The 27,554-nt window shown below is 53.8% G+C and overlaps 2 protein-coding genes across 5 annotated transcripts; one reads left to right on the forward strand and one right to left on the reverse strand.

The window, feature by feature from the left end:
* Window positions 1-1,538: 1,538 nt before the first annotated feature.
* EMP3 (epithelial membrane protein 3 (MAM blood group)) lies at window positions 1,539-5,594 on the forward strand. Of its 3 annotated transcripts, none has more exons than XM_036099671.2 (5): window positions 1,539-1,974; window positions 2,832-3,031; window positions 3,327-3,429; window positions 4,331-4,471; window positions 5,320-5,594. In XM_036099671.2, the coding sequence occupies exons 2-5, from the start codon at window positions 2,954-2,956 to the stop codon at window positions 5,487-5,489; spliced, it is 492 nt and encodes a 163-aa protein (XP_035955564.1). In that variant the 5' UTR covers window positions 1,539-1,974; window positions 2,832-2,953; the 3' UTR covers window positions 5,490-5,594. The 3 variants fall into 3 exon arrangements, with proteins under 3 accessions (XP_035955564.1, XP_035955581.1, XP_035955570.1); XM_036099688.2 differs by having other exon boundaries at window positions 2,863-3,031; XM_036099677.2 differs by having other exon boundaries at window positions 2,934-3,031.
* A 933-nt stretch (window positions 5,595-6,527) lies between these two features.
* TMEM143 (transmembrane protein 143) lies at window positions 6,528-27,102 on the reverse strand. Of its 2 annotated transcripts, XM_036099654.2 has the most exons (8): window positions 26,970-27,102; window positions 26,377-26,617; window positions 24,901-25,005; window positions 16,115-16,309; window positions 15,134-15,264; window positions 13,656-13,935; window positions 8,309-8,498; window positions 6,528-7,636 (listed from the first exon to the last, which is right to left on the reverse strand). In XM_036099654.2, the coding sequence occupies exons 1-8, from the start codon at window positions 26,990-26,992 to the stop codon at window positions 7,422-7,424; spliced, it is 1,380 nt and encodes a 459-aa protein (XP_035955547.1). In that variant the 5' UTR covers window positions 26,993-27,102; the 3' UTR covers window positions 6,528-7,421. The 2 variants fall into 2 exon arrangements, with proteins under 2 accessions (XP_035955547.1, XP_035955552.1); XM_036099659.2 differs by lacking the exon at window positions 24,901-25,005.
* Between the last annotated feature and the right edge of the window lie 452 nt (window positions 27,103-27,554).

Raw genomic sequence — 27,554 nt, forward strand, 5'->3', positions numbered from 1 at the left:
CTTCCCCTGCAAGAACCTAGGATTTCAGTCCTCCAACTCTCAATTCCATATCAGGACCCCAGACACCTGGTCCCCTGTCCCTCACTTTTTACCAGCACCCAAACCTTCCAAGAGACCCAGGTGTATAGTAATCACATTCCACTCTGATTCAATAACTCAACAATAAGTAATAATAATAATAGTAATAATAATAGTGAACATTAAGTCCCTGGTACTGCACTTCTGTTTAAAACCCTCCAGTGGCTTCTCACTGCCTGTAGAATAAAATCCAAACTCCTCCCGTAGTCTTCAAGGGCCCTCTTTGATTTCCCTTCCTACCACTCCCTCCAGCTATTCCAGCCACACTGGTCCTTCTGTGTGCTCTCCAAACAACCTGAGCTTGTTCTTGCCTCCAGCCTCGCATTTCCTCTTCCTCCAGCACTGAAATGACTCCTGTCCTCAGGTCTCAGCTCAGATGTCACCTCCCCACAGAGCCCTTGTCTGATCACCTTGTTTAAAGTAGCTTCCTCCCACACATCTTTATCACCTCCACTCTATTTTATTTCCTGCAAAGCACTTAGCAATCCATCTGAAATTTATCAACTTCATTGGTAGGTTTTCTCTTTATGGTCTGCCTGCCTCTACCAGGAAAGTAAGCTCCATGATAACAGCAGGCGTCTGTTTTCTTTATTATGACCTCCCGTTTCATAATAGATGTTCAATAAATGTTTGATGAAGAAAGGAATGAACGTGTGGCTGCGTTAGTGTAACGGTATTACCTTATTCATTTTTTTAAAGATTTTATTTATTTATATGACAGAGAGAGAGAGCACATAAGCAGGGGGAACAGCAGTGGGAGAGGGAGAAGCAGGCTCTCCGCTGAGCAGGGAGCCCGATATGGGGCTCGATCCCAGGACCCTGGGATCGTCTTTATTTATTTATTTATTTGAGAGCGAGAGATAGAGCAGAGCAGGAGGGAGGGGCAGAGAGAGAAGCAGACTCTCCACTGAGCAGGGAGCCCGATGCAGGGCTTGATCCCAGGACCCTGGGATCATGACCTGAGCCGAAGGCAGACGCTTAACCGGCTGAGCCACCCGGGCGCCCCACCTTATTCATTTAGAGTTAAGTATCTGAAATGGGACTACCACTATTAGTATATTGTCAGTATTATTAGTATTACTGTACCCATGTCACAGATGAGGAAAACGAGGCTCAGAGAGTTGAAATAATCAGTTGAGGCAGGAAATAATGGCACTGACATCAACTTCCGCCCCCTGCCCTCTTCCAGAATTTCACGTGTTCCCATTTTCCATCCCCTGACCCCCACCGTGGGGCCGTCTTCGCCCCCCCACCCCAGCTCTCAACCCACTCCACGCAGCAGGAATCTGGCCTGCTCCCCCAGACCCCTGTTCCTCGAAGGATCCAGTTCTAAGCCCCATCAGGGAAAGCAGACATCCGGCCCCGGGACAAGACCCAGTCTGGAGGCCTGAGAATCGGGCCCTCCCTCTCCTCGATGCTTGCCCCACCCTGACTTCCTGGGCTTCAAGGACTTCTCATCTCAACGCTGGGAGGGAGCCCCAGAAGATGCCTGTCTGGGGGCAATGGGTGGGAGCCCAGAGAATGAGGAACCCAGTGCCTAGTCCCTCCCTCTGGCGCAGATCTCAGCTGGGTGCGGTGGGAGTGGGTATAAAAGGGTCAGTATATATTGAGAGGAGCAGAGAGAAAAACCAGGAGAGAGAGAAGAGAGAGAAAGAAGGAGGTATAGGCAGTGAGGACTGGAGAGAGAGGGAAGAAAGGAGGGAGAGAGAAAGAGAGAGAGTTCCCGATTGGAGGGGAGAAGGAGGGAGAGAGCCAGAGGGGAGAGCGAGGGAGGAGGGAGGAAGGCGGTGAGAGAGGCGGGGGCCTCGAGAGGGTGAAAGGAGGGAGGAGAAGGGCGGGGCGCGGAGGCCCCAGCAAGGGACGAGACTCCAACTCTGACTTTTTCTGCCGCTCTCGGTAAGTTTCCAGTCCGTTATTCGGACCGGGATTTCTTTATTTACTTGGGAGTGCAGCAGTTTGGGAAGGACACCCCCAGGCCTGGAGAGACGCCCCCACTCTCAGACCCCATGGAAATCACTGTAATTTAAGAAGTGATCTCTTAGCACTTGGGGTGGAGATTCGGGAAGGGGTGGGGCCCGGCAAGGATTCGGGGTTCTTAGCAGAGCCCTCCACTGGTAAACTTCCTTTAGTTTTTCCCCATGGCTGTCCACTCCCTCCTGAGGACCCTGAGATCAGGGCTTTGCCAGAGAACACCCCACATCTGGGGGACTACAGGCACCCCCTTTCTGGACACTGAAGGGTCCTGGGAGGCTGGGTCCTTCTTGTCAAGCCTCCCCCTGCCAACCCCAACCTCCCACCCCCAGCATGGATCTCGCCCATTTTTCCCACAAGATGTCCAGCAGGCACCAGTCTGGCAACAGGGTGGGGTGGGGACCTCGTGGGCAGAGCCAGAGACTGGGGTTTCCCTGATTCTTGGAGGCAGGGGCATGGGATGAGTCACTGGATGACTCACTGGGTCCCCCTCCTCCCCACCCCAGGAGAGGAGGGGGGTGAATCAAGGATGCCCGTCTCTGGGGGAAGCCCCCAGCTTCTGATGACTCTGGAGGGGTATCAGCTTGAATTTTCATATCCTGGCCCATATGTGCCCAGGACCAGGACTTTGAGGAGACGGGAGGCCACACTGCTAGTCCTCCTCCTTCCTGGACCCAAGAGTCCATCCCTGGCTTGCTCCAACCCCTGGAGAATTCAGGAGTCCGGGCCCCCAGCCTCCTCCCCGCTCAGACTCAGGAGTCACGGCCCCCGGCACTCCCCAGGATGTCTGGACTCAGCCCCCTTCTCCACCAGGATTGAAGCATCTCACCCACCCCTGTGCCAACCTCTTGAAACAACCACCTCCTGACACCCCCCCCCCCCAGCCCAGGCTTCCACCGCAGCCATGTCTCTCCTCCTGCTGGTGGTCTCTGCCCTTCACATCCTCATTCTCATCCTGCTTTTTGTGGCCACTTTGGACAAGGTAAGCCTACTCTGGCGGCAGCGGGGCATCTTGTCCTGTAGACTCCTGCCACGCCCCTCTTCTAAAGTCACTCGGGCCCCACCCCTTTTCCCTAGCATCTACCCTTCTGAGTTCTGCCTCCCTCTACCCTGCCCTTTCCCCTGACTGCTCCCACCCCTTCTTACTAAATCCGTGCCTTCCCCAGGTCAATGCCTTCCAGCACCTCACCCTTTTCCTCACCCTTCCCACAATCTCCCTGACGCCGCCCACTTTCCTTTCCTAACCCTGCCTTTGTTTCTTTCTCGGTCCATCCCAGTCCTGGTGGACCCTCCCCGGGAAGGAGTCCCTGAATCTCTGGTATGACTGCACGTGGAACAATGACAACAAAACGTGGGCCTGCAGTAACGTCAGCGAGAATGGTGAGGGGGATAGGGGACCAGTCTGCAAGGGGAGAGGTCACCCCAGGTCTCTTCACAGGACCAAGAACTAGGGAACCCCTCAAAGTTTGAGTGGGCAGGTCTGGGCCCCAATGCTGAGTGAGTGGGGCTGATTATGACCCTCTTATCTGGATGGTAGGGGGCAATATGCTCATGTTCTAGAGAGGATGGACTAAAAGCCCCCGTCCTTTATGATTCAGAAAGAGTGGAGGCCACATGCTATAGGTTTGAGGAATGCGGAGAAAGCTCCCAAGATTCTGAGAAGGTAGGATTATGTTTTCAAAGTTCTAAGGAGATGGGACTGGTGTTCGGAATGGATGTCCAGGACCAATTTGTCCAAGTTCCAAGGGGTTGAAGCAGGACCACATTAAGGTTCTAAAGGGGTGGGGCTAAATCCTTCCAAGGTCCTGAACAAGGCTGGGGGGTTACGGTGCTGTTTCATCTGAGTTATAAAGGATAAGAGCTGTATCCTTCTAAATTTCTAAGTGAAAGAAAATGAAAGATTAAATGCTTTTCCCCTAAGAGTAAAGCAAGAACTTCTGTTCTCACCACTTCCGTTCAGTGTTGTACTGGAGGAAGCGAATGCAACAGGACAAGAAAAAGAAATAAAAGGTATAAAGAGGGCAGAGGAAAAAGTAAAAATGTCTCTATTCCCAGAGGACATGTTCATGGAGAAAATCCTAAGGAATCTTGAAAATAGCTTCTAGAACTGATAAGGGAATTTAACAACGTTATAGGAATCAAGGTCAATGTAAGTGATACTCCTAAGCATCCAAAGTTGTATGGCTCTAAATGGGGTGGAGGCAGTGAACGATGAGCAAGCCGGTGGAGCTGGAACTCTGGACCTACTGTGACTTCCACCTCTATCTCCTCCTTATTGCAGGCTGGCTGAAGGCGGTTCAGGTCCTCATGGTGCTTTCCCTCATCCTCTGCTGCCTGTCCTTCATCCTGTTCATGTTCCAGCTCTACACCATGCGGCGAGGCGGGCTCTTCTATGCCACTGGCCTGTGCCAGCTTTGCACCAGTGAGCACGGGCCCCGGGGAATTGAAGGGAAGGGAGGGGGACTGTCCGGGTGCTGGGGGCCCCGAGAATGGACATCTGGTCAAAGAAAACAATTATTAACAGCCCAAGGACCACCTGAAGTGCCTCCATAGGCTACCCCTCTGCCTGGGGACTTACAGAGAGTTGTACTTTTCACTGATTCAGTGGTTTGTGGTGTGCGTCTCTGAGTCATGTCGAAGCTGACACTTAGAGCTTCAAGGAGCCGGGGCTGGGAACAGTGGTGTGAGTAAATAATTTAGATCCCAGGGAAGGGGGTGCGGAGATAGTTGGCTAAGTAATACTCCAGGAGAGAACTCTGAATCATAATAGTAGTGATTTTATAATAGCAGCCAGCTTCTGTTTCTGGTGGACCTACTGTGTATCAGACACCTCAGGGTGTTTATATACCTTAAAACTTTTTGACTTCAGGTGCAGAGAACTAAGTTATCATAGTCCTCAGTTTCTGGAATATTCTCTTCTTAGGTTCCTATAAAATCCTTCTCGTTTTAATTCATTATTTTCCTGCTTGGCTCGCAGAAAGGCACTAAAAGATATTCCTTGAAGGGATGAGTGGATGGATGGATGAATGGATGGATGGATAGTATCTCCCATTTTATGGATGAGTAAAGGGCACCCAGTTAGATTAACTAAATTGCCCAAGGACAGCATGCGGTAGCTTCCTTCCAGAGCTCTGAGGGAGCGAACCACAACTCCCAGAAGGCAGCGGTGCGGAGCCCTGGCTTTCCCGCGGCTTCTTTGCCCCGTGGGTTGTTGGGAAATGCAGTCTTCTTGCCGGTACTGCGTGACACCTGGTCCCCGTCTCCCCGCAGGCGTGGCGGTGTTTACCGGGGCGCTGATCTACGCCATTCACGCCGAGGAGATCCTGGCGGAACGCCCGCCGGGGGGCAGCTTCGGTTACTGCTTCGCCCTGGCTTGGGTGGCCTTCCCCCTCGCCCTGGCCAGCGGCGTCATCTACATCCACCTGCGGAAGCGGGAGTGAGGGCCCCGCGTCGCCCTGCCGCCTCTGCCGGTGCCCGGCCCCTCCGTCTCAGCCCCAAAGCCCCCGCCCCCGGCCTCCTCCAGAAAATAAAACCGTTTAACCGCCTGCTCCGCCTTTGCCTCCTTCCTTCCTCCTTGCCTCCTCCAAGGACCCAGGCTGCTCGTGCCTGATCTTTCCTGAACCTGGGACAGCCCCTCCAGCAGCAGCCTTCAGAATGTCCAGCTCCAGGCCCCCAGTCCCTTCTAAACCAAGACACAGGAAGCCGGGGTCCCAGCTGCCTTTCCCCTTTCACAGACCTGAGGCCCTGAGCCCTCCTGTCTCAGGATTCCCCCCGAGTCTAGACCTCTAGGCACTTGTGGGGAAGGACCAGGCATGTGGGTTTCCTGTCCTCTTTTTCCGTGTACAAGGGTGTCTTTCTCTCAACCAGGCAGGGTGTGTGTTGTTCTAGATTGTTGGTCTCCGCCGCCACCACCCCACCCCGCCCCCCGCCCACCTCTGGGAAGACTTTTCTGTTTCCCTCTTGAAACTCAGACACCTCCGTCATTAGGACCCAGCCCCTCTTCTTTCCCCTCCTCCACCCAATTCTGCCGCTAGCCCATATGACACCTTAGCAAAAATTAGATGCCATCCCCCACCCCCCCTCCAGGCTTACCCAGCCCCACCAGGACACATGTGGGGGGCGGGGAGATGGCTGGATTTTACATCCGCCCGTGCCTTGGCTGTGTGGGTTTGTGCAGTGAACAATTTGCACAACCGCCCATGACTGTCCTATCTTCCCTGTTCGTAAGACCCAGTCTTTGGGGAACCAGGGCCTCTCCTCAGGAGCCAGGTTCTTCTCTAAGATCCTCTTCTGTTACCCGCAGCCAGTCTATTTCACCAACTGCGAACCCAGTCTCTCCCTAGGACCAGGGCTTTCTCTGCCTAGGCCCCACCCAAATGCATTCCCCCCCCCCCGGCCCCCCGAGATCGAGTCTCTTCTTTACAGGATTCTGATGCTTTCCTTCTCTTCAACCCCTGCAGCTATCCCACGCATCCAGATTTATTAAACATGATTTATTCCTTTGGGAGAGGGGATAGGGGTGAAACTGACAGACCAATAAATATTGCACAGGCCACTGGTGGAAGAAAGATCCAGACCGAGGTAGTTTCTGCAGAAAGGGTGAGGGACCTGGGCAGGGAAGGCACCTGAGGTTGTTGGGGGCCTGAGTGGAAATGAGTCTTGGAGTGAGGATGGTCTCTGATTGCTCCTGACCCACGGTTTTCTGCCTGACATAAGGCTCCCAACCCCTTTAGCCTGGACCAGCTGATCAGCGGTTGACCAGATAGTCTGCCTGAGGAGCAGCGGCAATTGATAGAAAGATCGGGTTTCCTTTAGAAATTGATTGGTTGCTTCTGTGCGGCGACAACTGGCAGCCTAAGGTTGATAAGTGCCCAGCAGCTGTCATCGGCAGTTGGCCAGAGAGCTGGGCTAGCCGGCTCCCATTGGCTGTGGACGGGGGCTCCGCCTTGGTGAACGTGTTGAGCATTTTGCCCGGAGTGGGCTAAAAAGACAGTGATCTATGGCCTCGGGAGGGCACAGTTTAACCCCTGTGCCTAGTGGTTTGTAACACTGAACAGCTGTGATTGGCTGACACTCCTCCTCAGCCAAGCCATGTTTGGATGTTTACGGTGGGGGTGGGACTAAGGGATGGCCTAGAAGCCGAGCCAAAAAGCTTTGATTGGCTGTCCAGGGGGTTGCCTAGCAACTGTAGGCTGCCTCAATTGCTAGCTTTGTTTAAGAATAGACTGTAACGGAAGTGATTGCCTGTGGGTGAGTGGAAGTTAAGAGAGGGGCGAAGCATAGTAGCTTTGATTGACAGCTTATCGTGGAGGAGGCGGGGCTTAGTGCCTCCCCAGGTGGCTGAGCGAGGCTAGGCTGGGCTGAGGTTTCGCTCAGGGCTTGTTACTGCTGGGTGCGGGCTGGGGGGTCTCGGGAATGACTGTGGGCAACGGGTCCAGTTTGGGGATGCCCGGGGGTGGGAACATCCCGATGCTGGGGGTCAGGGCTTGCAGGTGGGCCAGGGCCCGAGTTCCATTGAAGGCCACGTCACAGCCTGACTGGGCCAAGAGCCAGTGCTCTACCTCCGATTGGAGCCACTGGGAGGTCTCTGCAGGGAGAGAAGTAGGCGTTGTGAGGAGGTGACTGGGACCTGGAAGGACCGGGAAGGGACAGCAGGGAGGGCACAGGGCAAGGAACATGAGGGGTCTGGGTTTGGGAGAAGCCTAGGCGTTCGGTTGAGGCTAGCAAGTAAGTGGGACAAGGCCTAGGAGGGTCCAGTTCTGTGGCTCTCATATAGGGACAAGTCAGGGAGGTTCCTGTTGGAAAGGAGACAACCTGAGGCACACATCGGGAGGGGACAAGAGTCTCTTTTGGAAGGAGCGCTAGGGAAGTTGGGAGCAAAGGAGGGCGTGCCACACCAGGAGTCTGATGATCCAAGACCCTTATTCAGGATGAGGTCAGGACAGGGAGGTCACCCCAGGGAGGGACCAGGTCCATCAGGATCGGAAGCTGGGTTCAGGGGAGGGGGTGGGGGTCCCATCTGCTGAGGGCCGAGGTCACCCCGGAAATTGGCCAGATTCACCAGTGGGAGCTGGGAGTGCTGGGCCTGCAGTGTGGGGGGGGTGTCTCGATGGAGTCTGTTCCAGGTGGGGCCACGTCACCACTGGGCTGCGATGGTATGGGGGCAGAGCCTCAAAGGGCAGGGGGCGTGGCGGGGGGCGTGGCGGGGGCGGTCCTCAGGGCAGGGCCACCCACCACCGGGTGCGGGCTCGAGTCCTACCTTCCTGCTGGCCGCGCGCACCGGGGGGCAGCCGGGCCAGGAAGCTGTGCGCCAGCAGAGCTTCCTTGGCATGTTCGTCCTGCGCGCGCAGGGCCAAGGCGCTGAGCAGCTCCGAGTTGTTGGAAGTGCTGCGATAGTAGAGCATGTGCGCCAGCTCCAGAGCCTGCACGCTGCGCCGCTGTCCGAACATCTGCAGGTGGGACAGCGCCGCGGGCTCAGCCGGGCGACGGGGAAGGGCGGGGGCAGGGGGCCACGCTCCCACCCATATACACTCCGCCCCCAGTCACTCAACCCTGGGATGGTCCTTCCCACGGGCTCCCGGGCTCTCCCCAGGCCTCCTGGGTTCAGGTGCCCAGGACCGGAGCCCGGGTATTTGTATTTCTAACACACACACACACACACACGCTCACGCACACGCACACGCTCACACACACGCTCACACACACACACACACACACACACACGCTCTCGCCCCAGCGACTCCGACGCCGACAGCTTTCAGCAACTGCCTCACTGGTTTGCCTATCTGAGCCACGTATTAATAGATTTGTTCAAGGATTTCCGGACGATTTGAGCTTTTAGCCTTGGAACTTTCTGTGACGATGATCTTTTTTTTTTTTTGTAAGTCCTTATCTTTTAGATACCTACTAAAGTATTTCCAGACGGTATGTTTAGGATTTGCTTCAAAATAACCCAGCGGTGGGAGAGCAGGGGGTCTTTAGCTGAAACCCGGATTGACTGTGGATAATTATAGACGCCGGAGGCTGGCGGCGCGGGAGCTCATGATGCTGTTCTATTCCCGCATTTGCTTGAACTTTGCCATAATAAAAAGGTTTCAAAGGTTAAATTGTCAAGAGAAGTGTTAACAGAAAACAAATACTTCAAGCCTCTTTGAGGGAAGGAGAATGGAGGGAGGGGCAAGTCTGGGGCCCAGCTGTCTATTAATGGGCGGCCCCCTTCCCCACCCTTTGCCCCCTCCTCCGCTGGACCCCTTTTCCCATCCTTGGTGTCCCTAAGGAGGGAAAGGAGAGACCACCGGTGCCCTCGGGGGCTCACACTAAAAACCTCCACTCCGATTGCTCCCTTCATCCACAAAATGAGTTCAAGCCTGCTGGGTCCTGTAGCCGGCAGGCCTGGGGGCAGTCCCAACTCTGCCCCCTACCAGCTATGAGCCCTGGGCTAAGACCTAAGTCCTCCGGCGGCACTATCAGTGAAATGAGGTAGATGACAGGAAAAGGTCTGGAAATCAACATGAGCTTTATGAGACACTTGGCACTGTGCCAGGCCCATAACAGGCATTTGGACATTAGCTACTACGGAATATTTGACTGAACCCCAGGCTGGGTGCTGTCTTTAAAAGGCACGTACTGGGGTGCCTGGGTGGCTCAGTCATTAAGCGTCTGCCTTCGGCTCAGGTCATGATCCCAGGGTCCTGGGATCGAGCCCTGCATCGGGCTCCCTGCTCCGCGGGAAGCCTGCCTCTCCCTCTCCCACTCCCCCTGCTTGTGTTCCCTCTCTCGCTGTCTCTCTCTCTGTCAAATAAATAAATAAAATCTTTAAAAAAAAAAAAGGCACGTACTGTCTGCCCAACTTACACCGGGACCTGAGGTGAAACGCCTCTGAAGTCAGCAGAGCCGTGGAAATCGCTCAAACGACCTGCCCAGGACCGACGACACGGTTGTGACTGTGCTCTCCCCTGCTACAGGCCCCGCATGGTCAGTGTCTGTCCCTGCACTGGAACCAATCGCCATCTCGTCGGTGGGAGGCGAGATGTGGGAACTGCATGTGTTAGGGACCGTCTGGGATGAAACACACCTTGGGTTTTCTGTCTGTTTCTGCCAAGCTTATGCCACCGAATTCTCAGATATTGAGTGGGCTGGTCATGCTCGGTGGCACGCGGAGGAGGCCAGACCTCTCTCCCTGGAGAGGACACAACAGCTGGGTGTTCCCTTTAACACTCACCGCGGCCCCTCACCCCACCTCCCAGCCTACCAGGTCCCCCTCTCTTGTGCTCCAGATCTGGGGTGGCCTTGCCATCTGCCCAGTCCCAGGCCAGACCCCTGGCAGCATCCTCGCTCCCACCTCAGCAGTCTGTCGGTCCCTAGCCCTGTCCTCCTGCCCTCTCTGGGCCCTGTCTCCTCCTCTGCAACCTGCCCCATGCGTGGCCTCCTCCCACCTGCACCTGCCCCTTCTGGTCTGTCCCCACACAGCCCCAGAGCTGACCCTGCTCCTCCCTCACTCACAGCCCTGCCATGGCTCCCCAGTGCCCTCAGAGAGTCCATTCTCCCTGGCCTGACGCCAAGGCCCTGCATGGCTTGGCCCCTGAAGATTTCTCCCGCTCACCTCCTGCTCCTCCTCTCTGAATGCAGCCTGTGTTAATGAGCCAGTTTACCCTGAACATTACCCTGAGCTGCCCTCTCTCTCTCTCGGGCCTCTGGGCCTCAGAACAAGCCAAGTCACCCCTGGTCTGTTCTTAGAAAACACTCACTGCCTTATCCTCAAGGTTTGGAGTGGACATAGTGTCCCACAGATGAGCAACTGGGTCGTCAGGCTCCTGCAGTGGCCACTGCGACCTCCGTTAGGCAAGCGACAGTCTGTCCGTGTGCGCCACACCTCTCCCTCCACGGCAGGACCGGCCCTGAAGCATCCCCGGGATGCTTGCTTCTCAACCACCCCAGGCCTGCTCCGTGCTGGGCCAGGGTATGACGGCAGCCCACAGGGGCACCACCCAGGCCTGAGAAGGCTGGGAAGGTTTCCTGGAGCCTCTGAGCTGAGGGTGAGGGGTGAGCTGGGGATGGCCAGCCCAACAGGGGCGAAAGGACATCTTGGTCAGAGGGAACAGCAGCTGCAAAGGGGAGAGGAGTGAAGGGAAGCAGCAGAGTGGGGAGCAGGAAGGGGTGCCAGCAATATGTTTTGGTGGAGCTGAAGCATAAGACTGTGTTGGATGAGGCTGGGGCAACAGGGTTTCTGGGGCCAGGCTGTGAGTAAGGAGCAAGGCCAGCTCTGAGGCCCCTGGGGATGGGCTGGAGGGCTGGGATGAGACCGACTGGGGAGGCTGGGAAGACCTGGGCTAGGGCCAGTGCAGAGGGAACAAGATCGCACAGAAGCGGGGCAGGAAGGACAGTCTGGGGATTGACAGACTGGGGGCAGGGCAAGGGCCATCTCCAGGGGTCTAGCCAGTGACTGGGGGGGGACAGGGCCCTCTACAGATGGAGAACCACAACGAGGAGCAGGTGTGGGGAGCCACTGCTGGAGCGGAGTGCAACGGGCCCACCAGGGGGCTGTTCCGGAGTCGGCCAGCTCCAGGCTGAGCGTGGAGCACCGGATCTAAGAGATGACAGACAGCTGCCCGTGGAAACCACAGAAATGGATGAGCTCTTTTGGGGGGAAGAAAGAGGGATGTGCACACTGCAGCAAAATCAGCTCCCAGGTATCTGATCTGAGACCAGTCCTTAGAAGGGGGTTTGGGGAAGAAGGATCCTGAGCTCAGTGGGATGCGGTGCATAAGTGTGGGAAGGGCTTGGGCACATCCAGGGAGCAGGCAGGGCCAGGGGTTTGGACTCTGGGAGAGGAGCCTGCACCAGAGACGGATATCTAGGAGTGACTGACACACAGGAGGGGACAAGAGTGTGCAGGGAGGGGCAGCTGGAGGGAGGCTCAGAGGGCCCACACTTAAGGATTGGAGCTTAGCCCGGAGCATGGGAAAACATTTAACGGGGATGCACTAAATTAACTAGGGACCTGGGTTTTAACCTGGCCCCTGGAGAGCCCGAGAGGCTCCACAGCCCCCTGGGGCCTCAGGCAGGTGGGACGGATGGTCCACCGAGGGCTGGGACTCTGGGTGCCCCCCCCAGAGCAGTGGACACCCCTCACCAGCCTCCCTGCCACTGGTCTCACAGCTTCCCCCCCGCCCCAGTGGTGGCCGCACTCCCTGTGACACTCTGCCATGGCAACTGCCTGCTGCCCTGTGGATAAAGCCCCTATTCTGGCATTCAAGTCCCCTGCCACCCTCTGGGGCCTCACTTCTCCACCCTGTACCCCGGACTCCAGCCCTGTGAGAGCCCCCAAGCTGTGCTCCCTCAGCCCCTTTCCCACCGGGTTCAATCCTCCCCCTTTCAAAGCTTCCCTTAAATCCCGCCTGACCCCTAGTCCTCCGCAGGAGTGGCTATCCCCACCCCCAGCCCTTCACCCCCTCTCAGCCAGCCCAGCGTGGCTATTATCTGTGCAATTTATTACCAGTCCTCCTAAGACCCCGCTGGGATGGCTGTAAACGGCTTGAAAACCAATGAACCAGCGAGTGAATGATCAAGTACAACGGACGGACGTCACACACCAGTCCACACTCCTGGGGCCAGGGTCAGCCCTGGGGCGAATCGGTAAAAGGCAGCCCCTCTGGGCTGACTCAACCTCGACTCGGCACACATGGCACAAGTTCGCTTCCAGCCCTCACCCGTCCCCTCAGCCTCGAATCCTTGGATGGTGACTAACCCGCGCAACTGTATGAGGCAGCCGTGCGTTCACATGTAGCAGAATCAGGAAGGGAGGGTGTTAAAAATACAGTTTCCTTGGCCCCAGTCCCAGAGTTTCCAATTCAGTCCATTTGGGCTGGAGCTCAGGAGGCCGCATTTATAAAACAGCTTCTCTGGCGATAATGACAGCCCATCAGGAAGAGAAAGCCCAGAGTCAGAGAACAACAGCCTCCTTAGTAATAATAATAGTAACAGTAATGGCTAACTCTCATATGGTACGTTTTGTACGATATGTCAGGCTCTGTTCATGCATTCGGTCCCCACAACAACCCTATGAATCAGGTTCTTGTCATCCCCACTCTCCAGATGTGGAAACATAAGCACAGAGAGGTTAAGCAGCCTGTTCAAGGTCCCCCAGCGAGGGGATGGAAGAGCTAGATTCAAACCCAGGCAGTCTGGTTCTAAAACAACTTGCCCACATCACTAAAATGCCTCTAAAACAGGCACCCAGTGACGGGCTGTGAACACGCATGGAGCGCCTACTGTCTACCGGGCCCTGTGCCCACTGCTTTTCATGGCATCCCGCCTGTGATCCTCAGGACACCCCTACAAGGCAGGTCTCGCTCCTGTCTCCGTTTTCCAGGTGAGGAAACCGAAGCGCCGAGAGATTAAGAAAGCTGCCCAAGGTTGCGTTGAGGACATAAGGTAGAGAAGGGAGGGGAGGAGGGAGGGAAAGTGGGAATGACAAGGTAAAGGAGGGAAGGACAGCACAAGGCAGGAACAATGCATGAAAGAAGCAAAAATACAGGGTGGCCTGAGCTTCCGGCTGAACACCCAGAAGCAGGGACCCCCAAGCACACTGGGGGCAGTCCACTCACCTTGGAGGCCCGGAGGCCCATGAACATAGCAAACAGGAGCAACAGCAGGGAGGTGGCCATCTTGAGGTCTGACAGCACCACCATGCCCACGTTGACGAAGAACACCATGCCCGAGACGAAAAGCGTGAAATTGAGCAGGGCGCGCTGCGTGGTGGACGTGCGCACCTTCAGCTCGGGCAGCAGCTGCTCCAGGCCCTCCAGTGGCGTGTCCTTGAAGCTCTTCAGCACCAGGTGCCCCCGCTTGGTTCGGGCTGCCAGTACCACCCGCTTAAAGTACCTCCTGCCAGACAGAGGGGGGCAGGGCGGTGAGGACCGTTCCCGGGGACCCCCTCCGGCCCTGGGGACACTCTCTACCTCTGGAGTCACACACTCACTGTAAAGGCTACTTAACGGGGGCGGGAGGAAACTCAGGAAGAAGCCCAGTTGGGGCGCCTGGGTGGCTCAGTTGGTTAAGCGACTGCCTTCGGCTCAGGTCATGATCCTGGAGTCCCTGGATCGAGTCCCACATCGGACTCCCTGCTCAGCAGGGAGTCTGCTTCTCCCTCTGACCCTCCTCCGTCTCATGCTCTCTCTCATTCTCTCTCTCTCAATAAATAAATAAAAATATTTAAAAAAAAAAAAAAAAAAAGGAAAGAAAGAAGCCCAGTGTCCAGCAACAGGGCGTCAGTTAAATAACGTAATCTCCTGTCATGGGGCACATAGATGTGGCTTCTGGCTTTAGGCACTTGCTGAATGGGAGCGGAATACCAATCTTTTCGTGAGCTGTTTTTCAAAGTCAAATTCTACTTCTCATTTCGAGTGTCTGCGAGGTGCCAGGGAGCGCTATTAAGCTCTGGAGAGGCAGCAAAATGAGTCAGTCACTGCCTTTGTGGAGCTTACAGTCCAGCGTGAGAGACAGATAATTAAACACACAGTCTGCAAGTATAAATATCTCCTTGGAATAGATTCCTGGAAGTGGACTTACTGAGGGGTATATAGGGATATGAGGGCTTTTTGTTCTGTTTGGTTTTGGTTTTGGGTTGGTTTTTTTTTTTTGCCTTTGGGTTTTTTATTTTGGTTCGGATTTTTTGGATTCATGACCATATTTGATTAACTGATTTCCAGAAAGACTGGGTAATTTACAGGCCCAAGAGATCTGGCTCTCCTGACCCTGCTCTGTATTAGAGTAGCCTCTGTTAAAAATATAATGTTCACCAGAATTCTGGCTGTGCCATTTTTTCAGAATGTGGCCTTCTCTTTCTGAGCCTTAGCCGTCCTCGTTTGGAAAATGTGGACGTGTCCCGACACTTCCTCTTCCCCTGGGCACTGTAGTTCTTATTTTCCCTTGGGAAGAAGGCAGCATTTGGATGATCTCCCCACCCCTTTCTTGACTTCCCCCCCAGGTCCCGACACCCGAATCCAGACACTGACCTGTCAGTCCCCTCTCGACTCTAACCTTGCTCCCTCTCGCTGCAGCTGGGGAACAAGGGCCGCCTCACCTCTCTGCGGGGGACGACTTGATGAAGAAGCCACGTTTGGAGCCCACGCTGGACTTAAGGGGCATCTGCCCGACTCGCTGGCCCAGGGCCCAGAACTGCATGTAGATATACTTATCCAAATTTATTGTCACCTGACAAGGGGAACAAAGGAAGCAGAGGCAGCTGAGCATGGGCTAGGGTGAGAACATAGGCTACTAGAATTAGATGTCCCTCCCCTCAGTGATTTCCACCCCTCTCCCAGGCTTATTATCACCCAGGATGGGTCTAGACAGGATGGCCATGTACAGCTGCTCATGTTGTATACTGCACAAGGGCATACTATCTAAGATGGCACCATTTACCTCATAGTCATTTTTATTACCACATTTCTGAGAATCTACGATGTCACTGATTTTAAGATAGTCTATTATTTTTTAATTGAATAAATATGACATGTAGCACACTGTAAGCTTAAGGTACACAACATGTTACTTTGATACATTTATATATCATAGTATGATTGTCAATTGGATATTCCATTATTTTATGAAGCAACTAAAAAAGAATTATATTGTCAGTTAAAACTATGCCACACCACCACTTATAAGTCATATCCCAATTTCAGACAATAAAATATGACTTTGGAAAAAAAGTATATCTTAAAAATCACTATAAGATGGGGGACTTTGAAAGATTTTAGTATTTTAATTTTAATTTTATTGACTTTAGGAATGAGCATTTTGTGTTATTTATTATTACAGTTTTCTGGCAAATGGTGATAAAGACTCTAGTCCTATAGGAAGATCCGTATATTATGATACTTTTCCAACAGATGGCAGTGCAGGGACTGGGAAAGAGGTGCCTCATTCTAATTCACCAAAAACACTACGTGGACTCATGCCCTGTGTTCAGGACAACTCCCAGCAGCCTCTGCCTCCCGAAGGCTCCATCCCTGCCTCAAAGCCTCCTGGGAGTTTCAGTTCTCCCCTGGAAGACAGGCACCTGGACCTCATCCTGAGGGTGATGGACAACCAGAGCGTAGGCCAGAGTGTCCTCTGAGAGCGGGGAGAAGTTGGCCTGGGCCAGCAGGGGCTCCAGGGCCCGAAGCACCTCCTGCTCATTGGACAGACGCTGGGGGTCCGTAAGCGAAGGCTGGTCGAGGGTCTCCCTGTCGGGGTTGATGGGGTCATACAAGGCCTGAGAAGAGAGTCAGAGAGAAGAAAAATGGTCTAGGGCACAGCATGAGGGATTGTCACTGGCCCACCCCTTAGGTGACGGGGTGCCCCAGGGCTTGTGTTGGGCCCTCTCCCCTTCTCTCTCACCTTAAGTAACCTCGTTTTTCCCATGCCTTTAAACAACACCGCTCTGTGAATCTCTGTGTATCTCTGGGTAACTTCACATCTCTAGCCCGGACCCGTCCTCCAGGTTCCAGATCTGATACCCAGTTCCGGGGCATAGTATCTGTCCCCAGTAACGGAGGGGAAGGTGGACGCGGGGATGCACAGAGATAATACGTTTCCCAGCCTCTCTGGAGGCTAGGTGTGGCCAGAAGACACATTTCATCCATAGAACGTGAGCAGAAAGGCTGCAGAAGGTCCAATTTCCCCCTTGCTTCTTGCTCCCCTGCATCTCCACTCTTTTCCTTCCTCTGCCAGCTGAAAACACTGCTTTGCGCCCGGCTTAGTTTTGACCACACAGAGATGGAGACAGTGTTCTAAGGAATGCCACAGCAACACGATGAAAGGACCCTGGGTCCTAGAATAACCTCATGCGGAACTCTGGCCCACTTACCACTGGACCGTTAAGTGGGAGAGAAACAATCTTCCACTTCCTTTAAACCATCGGGTCGTCGGGTCTGCTTGTTACAGCAGCTAAGCCTTTATACTGACTAACGCAAACTCTCCAGTTGACATTTCTCTTGGGATGTCGGTCACCTCAAATGCAGCAAGTCAAACCACAGGTCACATCCTCCCGCCCCCATCTTCCGATAAATTTTGGGTTTCTCCTCCCAGACCTCTTCCCCCCACAACCTCTCATATTCAATGATCTCTTCGACACCTCCCATTGGAAACGGGATCTCACATCTAACACGGTCCGAGGAGAATGCCTCATTTCTTCTCCCTTCCCCCTCAGCGAGCCTTCTCCCTAAAGGAAACAGCACCACCTGATTCATCAGATGCTCTGATCAGAAATCTCCGAGGCAAAAAAAAAAAAAAAAGAAATCTCCGAGGCATCCTTGATCGCTTCCTTCTCTTCGCACCCCCTCTCCAATCCTTTAGCAAGTTCACTGGCTAGACCTTTGAGTCGCCCTTGAATCCATCCCCGCCCCACCCCCGTCTCCACGGCCACCTTCTCATCCGACCTCAACAACTGCATTGGGCTTCTGTTCTCCTTGCTTCTTCTCTTGCCACTTCCAAACCGCTCTCCATGAAACTGCCGCAAAGAGCTTATTTAGACTAGAAACAGATCCCGTACCCTCTGCCCCCTCCCCCCACCCCCGGGGTAGCTCCCGGCTGCAATTGGCATAAGTACCAGAAGTGGTCCACCACCTCCAAGGTCACCACAAACTGGCCTCTGCTCTGCCTGGCTCATCTTAGGCACCCACCACTCCCCCGCCCCCTTGCCCACAAAAAAAAAAGAAAAAAGTTGACTCAATGAATGAATGAGGGAGGGAGTTTCTGGGTGCCTAGCCTCTTTGCTGGTTTCAGGATGACATGTGACTTGTCCCAGACTATACAGCGAGCCTCATGGGGGGATCACTAGTTCAGAAGACACGCCATGAACAAGCCCGACCCTCCGTGTCTCTCAGGACAGGAGGCCCTAAGGAACAACTTGTCTAGGCCAGGTGCAATTTTGAATTAGTGGAAGGAAAGAGGTACTCCAAGTGGGAAGAACGCCCTTGGCAGAAGTTTGGAGGTGGGAAGGCCCAGGGCCGTGGACACCATGGAGCAGGGAGACAGGACAGCCAGGACAGCCGAGCCCCAGCAGATCCCCTTCTGAACCAACTCCCAGGGCTAGGGGTGTGCTGCCCAAGGACAGGACTCCAGCCCAACACTGGGGCCTGTGCCAGAAGCCCTTCAGGTCCCACAGGCCAAGTTCTCGGACTCACAGAGTGACCTTGAGAAATTCCACTGCCAGGACTGAGCCGCAGTTTGAGGGGGAGGGAAGCTCAGAGCCAGAGGAGAGAGAAATCTGCATTCATCAGGCATCTGCTGCGAGCCAAATTCTCTTCTGGGCACCTCCCATCCACCTCCACCCAGGGCTCCAGGCCAGAAACCTGGATGTCACAGGTGACCCCTGGATGTCACAGGTGACCCCTGCTGCTCCCTTCCCCCACACAATGAATCCTGCTGATTCTATCCCCTAACGGATCGCCACTTTGCCCCCGTCCACACCCCCATCTCCTCCTCCTGCCTGGATGAGTCCAACAGCCTTTGCAATGGTCTCCCCAAATCCCCTCGCCCCACCCCCAACAATCTGCTTTCTACACAGCAGCCAAGATTCTATCAAACCATAACAACAACAGTAATAAATGATAGTGCACATTTATATAGCGCTTACTATGCAGCAGGGACTGTTTGAAGCAGGTTGTTCTCACAATGTGACAATGGTACTATTATTATCCTCATTTACAGAGGTGGGAACTGAGGCACAGAGAGGTTAAGTAACGGCCTAAGGTCACACAGCCAGGAAGTGGTATATCAGGAATTACACATCTAACCATGTCGATCTCCTGCTAAAATCATTCCAAGGCTCCTACTGCCCTCAGGAAATAGGAACATTCTGTGTCCTACAAGGCCTCCGAGGACCTAACACCACAATCCCCCTTGGTGGCTCTGTAGACCAGCCACACTGATTTACGTTCCTCCAGGCACAGGGACATTGCACATGCTGTCAAGAGAGTCTCCTTGCCCCCTCCCTGTCCCCTACTGAAGTCCTATTCTTCTACAATATTCCAGCTCCCTTATCGCTCTCAAAAAGTCTTCCTCTGCTCCTTAGGCTGAGCAGAGCCGCCTTGTGAGGTTGGGCAGATTGTATACTGCACAAATGTGCCAGATCTAATAAATACCATTTTAGATGCTGTAGACGTATACATTTATCCTGTTACCCTTTCAGATGGAAATAAAGAATGTAGAGCAGCACCATCCAACAGAACTGCCTACAATGATAGAAACATCTAGATCTGCACCATCCAATTGCTTACCACTGGTCACAGGTGGCTACTGAGCACTTGAAATGGGGTGAATACAATGGAAGAACGGAATTTCTAAATTTTATTTAATTTCAATGATCTCAAATTTAAACAGCCACATGTGGATAGCAGCTACCATATTACGCAGCACCAGGCAAGGGAAAGGGGCACGTTTTACCAATTTGCACATGGACTTCGGTACAGAAACCAAGGTCACCTTTGTTATCTGCTGGTACGAACTGTGTCCGGTTAGTTCACTGTCTGAATTTATCTGCTCATCGGGGGAGAGTGTCTGACTCACAGCTGTCCCCACCACCCAAGTTCAGCTCCCTGAGGGCAAGGTACATGCTTGAATTTGCTGCTGATGTTCCTGAGCTCCAGAGTTACACGCCAAGAGCCCACTCGATGCCTGCCCGCAGATGTCCAACGGGCCTCTTGACACCTCCAGGCGGGCATCTGACAGGCATCCTCTCAAACCCACTACCTCCCAAACTGGGGCTCTGAGACTCCTCCCCAGACTCCTCCCTTGCTTCTCCCGCCACCTTACCCGGCTCAGAAGAGGCCAAGTCCATCCAGCTCCTCTATTTCTCACACATTGAACCCATGGGCAAATTCTGATGGCCCCACATTCAAAATAGATCCAGAATCTGCCCACTTCTCACCACCACCCCCGCCCACCCCCCTCTTACCCCAGGTCTGAGCTACCCTCACCCCCCTGGACTGTTGCAGGGCCTGGGCACTGGTCTCTCTGCTCCCCTCCTCCAGCCCCAACCGTCTGTTCCCCAGGCAGCCGCCAGAGGGCACCTGTTGTCATTGAAGTCAGCTCCCATCCCTCTGCTCAGAGCCCTCTGGTGGTTTCCACCTCACTCAGAGTCAAAGCAAAGTCCTCACTGGGTCCCCATGAGGTTCTGCAGGATCTGGGTCCCAGTCCCATCTCTGCCCTCATTTCTAGCCCTCTTCCCATTGCACACTCAGCCTCTTTGCTGCTCCTCCTACACACCATGCACACTCCTGCCACAGGGCCTTTGCACTTACTGTTCCCGAAGATCTCCTCATGGCTCACTCTTGCCTCCTTCTGGTCTCGGCTCAAATGTCACCCCCTCGGTGAGGCCTTCCCTGACTATTCTACCTAAAAATTGCAGAACATTCCTGCTTTCTTATTCTTCTTAATTAGGGTTACCAGATTTAGCCAAAAAAAAAAAAAAAAAAAAAATTAAATGCAGTACACCAAGTTAGATTTGATTTCTGGATCAACAACTAACAATTTTTCGGTTTAAGTACGTCCCATGCAATATTTGAGGACCGTATCACATAGGACATAATTATACTACAAAAAAAGGTTATTCATAGCTATCTGAAATTCAAATTTAACTGGGTGTAGAGGGTTGCACAGTATCCTCTAAAAATTCGTGTTTCCTCGGAACCTCAGAATATGACCTCCTTTGGAAATAGGGTCTTTGCAGGTCTAATTAGGTAAGAATCCCAGGATGAGATCATCCTGGATTAGGGTGGGCCCTAAATCCAATGAGAGTGTCCCTTCTAAGAGACAGAAAAGGACACGCAGAGTCACAGAGAAAAAGGTGACCTGAAGACGGGAGACAGAGATTGGACTATTGTGTCTATAAGCCGAGCAAGGCCAAGGAGAGCAGCCACCATCGGCTAGGGGAGGGGCATGGGATGGTCCCCCCACAGAGCCTCCGGGAAAAACCAACCCTACCCACACTTTGATTTTGGACTTCAGGCCTCCTGAACTCTGCAGGAACAAACTTCTGTTGTTGTAAGCCCCCCAGGTTATGGTAATTTGTTACGGCAGGAGTCGGAAATGAATCAACTGGGTGTCCTGTTCCTTCTCTGGCAACATTACCCTCAGTACTTAGCATCTCTTCACACATTTTACTTCTTTACCTTCTATTTTTTTTTTTTTTTAAGTAAACTCCCTCCCCGATGTGGGGCTTGAACTCATGACCCTGAGATCAAAAGTTGCATGCTCTACTGGCTGAGCCAGCCAGGCGCCCCTGCTTCTTTACCTTCTTGAAAGTCTGTCTCCCCCACTAGAACGTGATCCCACGAGGCAGAGACACACATCTGTCATCCTCACCACTATGTCCCAGGACCTGGAACCACTAGAGGACACAGTAGGTGCTCAATAAATACCTACTCAGGGGGCGCCTGGGTGGCTCAGTTGGTTAAGCAACTGCCTTCAGCTCAGGTCATGATCCTGGAGTCCCGGGATCGAGTCCCACATCAGGCTCCCTGCTCAGTGGGGAGTCTGCTTCTCCCTCTATCCTCCCCCTCTCATGCTCTCTGTCTCCCATTCTCCCTCTCAGATAAATAAATAAAATCTTTAAAAATAAATAAATAAATAAATAAATACCTACTGAGGGGCGCCTGGGTGGCTCAGTCGGTTGCGCGTCAGACTCTTGGTTTCCTCTCGGGTCATGATCTCGGGGGTAGTGGGATCGAGCCCCACGTCGGGCTCTGCGCTGAGCGTAGAGCCTGCTTGGGATTCTCTCTCCCTCTGCCCCTCCCCCCGCTCGCTTTCTCGCTCTCAAATAAATAAATAAATAAATAAACCTTTAAAATACGTACATACATACCCACTGAATGAATTCAATGATGAATAAGGGAAAGGAGGTGCAGAGAGAGGTCACCTGTCAAGGTCGCTGGCGCAGCTAGTAAACAACGCAGCCAGCTCTTCACCTGCTCCAGGCGGCTTCCTCAAGGGACCTAGGTCGTCAGCAAAGCGTCCCCCCCGGTGTCTCACCTCCCTCTGCTTCCACCCTTCCTTTCCCCTCCTAGTGTCTCAGTTTAAAATCTCCTGCCTCGGTGGGAATATGTGTCTTCACTGTATATGTTTTCTGTGTTTCTATATATTTAAATGTTTATAAAATAAAATGATTTTCTAAATAACTTTTCTTTTTTTTTTTTTTTTTTAAAGATTTTATTTATTTGACAGAGAGAGACACAGCGAGAGGGAACACAAGCAGGGGGAGTGGGAGAGGGAGAAGCAGAATTCCCACGGAACAGGGAGCCCGATGCAGGGCTTGATCCCAGGACCCTGGGATCATGACCTGAGCCAAAGGCAGACGCTTAACGACTGAGCCACCCAGGCGCCCCCTAAATAACTTTTCTTAAAAACCCTGCCTCTCGTGTACCCCAGGCTCGGGCTCAGAGGCAGTCGGATCTGGCTGCAAATCCTGGCTCGGCCGGGCCCTCCCAGAGCCTCAGCGTCTCCCTCTGCAAACTGGGCTAAGGGCAGCCGCCCCCTCGATGCCACAGTAAAGGAGTCAATGAACCTGACCCAGAGTGCCCGCTCAGTGGCAAGGGGCTGTTGTTGCTGCTATTCAAAGAGGGGACATGCCGGAGGGCAGTGGCAATGTACAGTAAAGGGTCAACTCAGCAGGCCTGGGTTGTCCAAACCCTGCACATTCCAAAGGACCAGCCCTTGCCTTGGCTCCTGGGATAACTTCTAAGCCCTTGGAAATGTTCTGCCTGCTAAGAGTGTCTGGGTTTCCCTGTCACCTGGGGCCACAGCAGCTAGTCTATGCTAACGATGTGATGTATGGTGGGCCCTTGGGCCACGAAGTAGCAGTCTGACCCCTGGAGGGCCTGGTGACTGAGTAGCTAAGGTCAGCCACCCAAGTGCTGGCTGAGTCTCAATAACCATCCTGGACACCAGTTGGGGCACCTGGCTGGCTCAGTCGGTGGAGCATGTGATTCTCGACCTCGGGGTTGTGAGTTCGAGCCTCACGTTGGGTGCAGAGATTACTTAAAAATAAAATCTTGGGCGCCTGGGTGGCTCAGTTGGTTAAGCGACTGCCTTCGGCTCAGGTCATGATCCCGGAGTCCTGGGATCGAGTCCTGCATTGGGCTCCGGGCTCAGTGGGGAGCCTGCTTCTCCCTCTGACCTTCTCCCCTCTCATGCTGTTTCTCTCTCTCTCTCTCTCTCTCTCTCTCTCTCTCGCTCTCTAATAAATAAATAAATAAAATCTTAAAAAAAAAAAATCCTGGACACCAGGGCTCAGGTGAATTTCCCTGGTGGGCAATACTCCATACATGTTGTCACGCCTTATTGGCGGGAGAACTACATGTCATCTTTCAAGACTCCTCTGAGAGAGCCAACAGGAAGATGGCCTGGCCTCTCCTGGACCCCGTCCCATGGCCTTTCTCCTTAGCTGATTTTGTTCGCTATCCTTTTGTTGTAATAAACTATTACTGTAAGCATAACAGCTTTTCTGAGCTCTGTGAGTCACGTAGAGAAAATCACTGAGGCCGAGCTCTGTCTCAGGGACCCACCCTGACACAGCCAGGATCCTGGGAGGGGAAGGGGGAGGACGCGGAGAATGTGGCTTGCCAACCTCACCCTTCCCTGGGGTTCTACTTCTCTCTCTGGCTGCTCCTTGGCTGTCCCCCTCACCCATTCCAGTTCCCCTTCCTGATCTCAAGGCTGGCACGTCCCAGGGCTCAGCTAATCCCCCTGGTGTTCTCGTCTAGTACCATCTAAATGCTCCCAGGGGATGTTTCTCAGCCCAGACCCCTCCCGTGACCTCCGGAGCTCACATTCGGGTCCATCTCTCCACCTGCCTGTCTAATAGGCATCTCAGATTCCTAAGTGCAAAACGGAGCTCGAGTCTTCCCCAGAGATCTGCCTCCCGCCCCCGCCCTGTCTTCTGCATCTCGGTAAATGGCAGCTCCATTCTTCCGGAGGAGCAGGCCCAAACTGCTGGAGGCACCCCCTGACTTCTTCTTTTCCCTCACTGCCCACCCGCCTCATATAGCCAAATGCTGATGCCTTCCAACCATTACCAGCGTCTGACCACTTTTCCCCACTTCCACCGCTATTACCCTTGCTGGGGCTGCCATTATCCCTCACCTGGACAAACATAATTGACTCTGAATAGATCTCCCTGCCTCTGACAGTCTGTTCCAGAAGGAGCCTGTTAACACCTAAATCAGCACATGTCCCTCCTCTGCTCAGAGCCCTCCCGTGGCTCCCAGCTCACCTAAAGTCAAAGCAAAGTCCTTACCACTGCCCACAGGGCCAGGCAACAGTTTACCCCCAACCCCTCTCTGCCTTCATCTCCTGCCTGCTCTCCCTCGCTCACTGCCCTCCAGGCATAGTGCTCCCTTCCCTGTTCTTCCAACTCTCTGTACCTCAGGGCCTTTGCATTTGTTTTTCCCTCCGCCTAGAATGTGCCCCCCCCCACCCGCCTGCCACCAGACATCTATAAGCCTCTCTCCCTGTCTTCACCCAGGTCTTAACTCACCTGTCACCTCCTCAGAGAAGCCTTCCTTGACCACCCTGTCTAAAACAGTCCCTCATGTCATCCTTCTCTATCCTGCTACTCTGCTTCATTGTTTTTCACAGCACTTACCGTTCTGGGTCATCCCATTTTTTATTCATTCATTCATTCATTCATTCATTGTCTCCCCAACCAGAATGTCAGCTCCATGAGGACGTGGCTTCATTTGTCCTGCTCACTGCTGCATCCCCCATGCTTAGAGCAGGGCCGGGTTCCAAGGAGGGGCTCAGAAGATTTTTACTGAATGAATGGATAAGCAAACAGGCACACCGAGGAAGGCGCCAGGTCCTCACCTGCAGCCGGGCCAGGATGTGGTGGTAGTGGAACAAGGTGCAGAAGTCCACGTGGGCCGCAAACTCCTCCAAAGCTGCCTTCTCTGCAGGACTGGAGTGGAATTCCTGTTACCTCAGGAAGCAAGACTTCTCTTTAGGCTTCTTTCCCCTTCCTCACAGGAAGGATTTCTTTCTCTGGCAGTCCATACAATCTGGGCTTTTTAAGATTTTCTTTTGCTTGGGGTGGGGCGCAGCCAATCTTACTGACCAAGAAACTGAGCCAGCCCGGTATAGCGGAAAACAGATAGTGGAAAGAGCTAGAAGGTCAAGTTCCCGCTTTGACACTCACTCGCTGACATTCACACAATGCTTATTGTGTACCAGCTGCTGCTCATTGGTCTATCATCCTCCAGAGGCTATACGGAGATAGTTGGAATTATAACCCCCATTTTTCAGAAGGGGAAACTGAGGCTCAGGGGAAGTCACTTCCTGAGGGCCACAATGTTTGTATAAAAAGAAGCTGAGACTCCGATCCAGGCCTGTCTGACTCCAGCACACACATATTTAACAGCTTCTTTATGCTTCCTACCTCAGTGCCCTAGGTGAATGTCTTCACCTCTCTGAGCCTGTTCCCTTATCAGCAACAGAGGATCACACCCTCTTTCTCAGAGAGCGATGGATGCTAAGAATGTGAAGCAATTCTGTGTCCACATACATACACATGTATTTGTGTGTGTTGATATCTACGTGTGTGCTTGTGGATAAAGTCTAGCATAAGCCTTAGTACATACAGAGGTGTTCAATAAATAATTTTTAAATGAATGAATGATAATCCTCAATAATGACAAGTAGGATGATGAGAGTGGGGTAAGAGCTTAGCTCTGGAGCTGGACTCTCAGTGGAGCAGGTGCCTAATGCCTCAGGAGAGACCACAGTCCCTGCCCTGCTCTGGAGTCAGACCACTTTGGTTCTAGCCTGGGCCACAACGACATAGCCTTGACTAAGTCACTTTCTCTCCTCTCCTGTTTCAGTCACCTCATTTGTAAAAGAGGGACCATGGTAGTCTCTCTCTTACTGGGTTGTTCTGATGATTCAACAAGACCTGGAAAATGCCTGGCACTGTGCCATACAGTAAAGAGCTCAAACACTGTGATAATGATTATGATTACAACGTCGCTAGTATAATAAGTATTATTAGGTAGTAGTAATAGTAATGATGAGGATGATTATTATACCCATTTTGCAGAGGGAAAAACCATGCCCCAGAGAGGGCTTGTTCCAGCCCCCAGCACAAGCTAGAGTCCGAAATTGCTGCTACATCAGCATCTCACAGGTCCCTGCATTCCAACACCACGCCCACCTGGGAGTAGAAAGGGGACGCGAACTACAACTCCCAGGAGGCGCCAGGACATCCCTCTATGGCACGTAGGGCTGGGCCGCCGCGATGCCTGCCGGGAGTCGCTGTCCCCAGGCTCTCGGACCCGGGACGGGCGGTACCTGTGTCAGGAGGCGGAGCAGCTGCTCCTTGGAGAACGGGATGAACCGCTCGCGGTACTGCTGGGCCCAGTCGCGGGGCTCCGTGGGGTTCCACATCTTGCGGTACTCCCCCATCTTGGCCGCCAGCGACGACAGGGCCCGGGGGGGCCCGAGGAGCGTGGGCAACAGGGACCATACTCGGACCCTGGATCCCCAGACCCCCCGGGTCACATGCAGCATGGCCAGACCCTTTCCCTGGAGCCTGAACGAGGGAAATGGACAGGAGTCAAAGGTCAACTAGAGGAAACGCACCCTCTCCACCTCCAGGGGCCGTCCCTACCCCAGGCAGGGCGCAGAGTCCATCTGCCCGTCTTGCAGCGCGTCTTGCCTGTGCCCTCCCACACTGCTCATGTGGCCCGCGCCCCAGGCAGGGCTCAGAAGTCTTGAGTCCCGGGGCGTTTTTCGGGCCCAAAGACCCTGTAGTGGCATAACGGGTTTCTGCGGGGTCTAGGCAGCAGGTGGATCTTAGGAGCATAGGAGATGCTCGGAAAGGCTACATAGGGGGTGCAGGGCGGCCCTCCCCCGGCCATGCAATCCCCCGCCTTCTCCCTCACCTTAGCCAACGCTCGACTGTCATTGAGCCTCCTGCGCATGTGTAGGAAGGCGTCCTGGGTTCCCAAGGTTCGGCTTCAGACTGCAGTAAAGCGCATGCGCAAAGCCTGGGTCATCGAAAGCTGTCCATCTTTCCCTACCGCCCTGTCTCAATTGCGCGTGCGCAATCTGCCAGCCTTTCTTCTCTCTCGCCTTGAGTGCAGCGCATGCGCTGCGGAAGTGTCTCCTTGTCTGCGCGCTTCAAAGGGAAGGGGGCGGAGCGGGCGCGAGACTCCGGGGAGGACTGGGGCGGGGCAGGGCTCCCGCGCGCGGCCAGCCAACGGCGGGCGGCCCAACGTCCGCTGAGGCCACGCCCCCGCTCGTGTCAGCTCCCGAGTAGGCGGGAAAAGGGCGGGGGCGGGACTTGAACGCAGCCAATCAGCTGTGGAGGAGCGAAAAGGCGGGAAAAAGCGGAACTAAAAGAAGGCTGAGGTGACGCCAGAGACCAGGAGGGGAGGGTGGGCGGAAGGAAGAGCCGGCCTCCAGGTGACGAAGACTGGGCCTCCAGAGTAGGGGTGGCCCTTTGTCAGGCAGCATCACGCCCAAAC

The sequence above is a fragment of the Halichoerus grypus genome, chromosome 15 (genome assembly GCF_964656455.1).
Source record: "Halichoerus grypus chromosome 15, mHalGry1.hap1.1, whole genome shotgun sequence".
NCBI lineage: Eukaryota > Metazoa > Chordata > Mammalia > Carnivora > Phocidae > Halichoerus > Halichoerus grypus.